Source organism: Psammomys obesus, unplaced genomic scaffold (assembly GCF_907164565.1).
Source record: "Psammomys obesus unplaced genomic scaffold, mPsaObe1.curated_primary_1811, whole genome shotgun sequence".
NCBI lineage: Eukaryota > Metazoa > Chordata > Mammalia > Rodentia > Muridae > Psammomys > Psammomys obesus.
In genome coordinates this window covers 56,699,983-56,701,680 of record NW_026591086.1, presented here as the reverse complement: position 1 = coordinate 56,701,680, position 1,698 = coordinate 56,699,983, and the positions used below count along the sequence as shown (strand labels likewise).

The 1,698-nt window shown below is 58.2% G+C and overlaps 1 protein-coding gene across 1 annotated transcript in view; it reads right to left on the bottom strand.

The window, feature by feature from the left end:
- Positions 1-448, bottom strand: part of Hs6st3 (heparan sulfate 6-O-sulfotransferase 3) — a 713,852-nt gene extending 713,404 nt beyond the window's left edge. The window contains exons 1-2 of the mRNA XM_055609593.1: positions 312-448; positions 45-204 (exon numbers count right to left, since the gene is read on the bottom strand). Of these exons, the coding sequence (XP_055465568.1) occupies positions 45-204; positions 312-448 (297 nt within the window). The remainder of the gene's footprint in view (positions 1-44; positions 205-311) is intronic.
- Positions 449-1,698: the final 1,250 nt, after the last annotated feature.

Below are 1,698 nucleotides of genomic sequence, written 5' to 3'. Positions count from 1 at the left end.
CGGCCGGGCCCCGCGGCCCCCAGCCCTCCGCGTGCGCCCCGCGCCTCCGCCGCCGGCCGCTGGCGCCCGGAGCCCGCCGCAAGTTTGCAGAGCTGCCCCTCGGCGGCGGCGGCGAGCGAGCGCGGCGCCACGGCGGAGCCGCCTCCCGCGCGAACCGCACTACTGCGCTGGGTCCGCCCGCCCAGGCGCAGGCAGGCGCACGCACTCGCTCACGCGGGCTGGCACCGCCACAACCCGCCAGCCGGTGTGACGGGAGCCCTGCTACCCGCAGCAAAAAAAATTAAAAAATTAAAAAAACCTGCCCTAGGTACGGAGCATGCGCCAAAGCCTTCCTCGGCCCGGAGGAGTCTCCGGGGGCGGAGTCCACGGCTCCGCGTGGCTGGCGGGAGGCCGCTGGGGGCGGGAATCCCTGCAGCCCGGAGCCGGCGGAGAGTGAGGCAGCTACCATGGACAGCGAACAGGCCCCTCGGAGGGCGGCGCCAGCCAGGAGCCGACGGCTCCGAGCCGCAGCGCTGGCAGCTTTCTCGGCGAGAGCGTGGACAGAAACCCGGCCGGCGCTGTTCGCAGGAGCAACACCGCTATGGCAGGAGGTCCCGCGCAGAACACACCACACAGCGGCTGCTGTCCCTCCTCGGCGGGGAACACGGACTCCAGGCCTCACTCACCGTCTCCCCACCACATGCAAACTGACGGTCAAGTTTGCTCCAAGTTTCCTTAACTGTAAGCTTAGTAGGTCCAACGCTACAACTTCATTCAACCGGCAGCCATTAAACGCCTGCTACGTCAAGGGCATTGTGTTGAATGCACGCGTCGTTTCCTTCGCCACCAGACCAGCCCAACACGCAGCCAGGCAGGGTGTAAACGGAGGTTAAGGGTCACCTCCAAAATTCAGCCCACTAACCAAGGCTCGCCCTTGCCCACCCAAGTGAAACAACACCAGCTCTCCCCAGCTGTATTCCACGTGAAGCCTTTCTTCGTCCGCAGAATTTTTTAACATCCTTTTTCAAGTGATCAAATTCAAATTTTGAATTTGCCCCAGAACCCAAACTGCTTCAGTGCGCAGCCAGACTCCGCCCCAGCTGCGCTATCTCCGGAGGACTGTGCTGGCCTCTTCTGTCCCCAGCACACCCGTCGCCTAAACTCGGATGTCTTCTGGGAGCGCCAAGGCTTGCTCGTCAGAAGTGATGCTTTCAAGCTTACAACAGCGGCAGCCCGTGCGTTCTTCATACTGTGGAAGCCTACATTCCTGAGAAAGGCGGTGGATGAAATGAACCAGCTTCTCCTCGAGAGCTCTGGGAATTCTATTTTCTCTCACCCAAGTTCAAAATCCTACTAATGACGTCGTACTACACTGCATAACAAGAAATTGTGGATTTTAAAACAAGAACTCAATAAAACCCAGCAATTATTTCCTAAGTGCATTGAGCTAATAGAGACTTTTTTAAGGCTAGAGATTGACTCAGTTGATAAAATGCATCCACAAGGCCCTAGATTTCCATTTCCAGAGCCAATTAGTTTTTAGAGCTGGACAAGATGGCCAGAGCTCAAAAGCTCGGTGTCTCTGCTAAGGAAGCAAGACAAGAGACAAATGGATCACCAGGCACGTTCCAGGCCAGTGATAGGCTCCTTCTCACGTAAAAAGCGGAAGGCATTTGAGGAACGACATCCCAAGCTGTCCTGGCCTCCACATGCACAAGC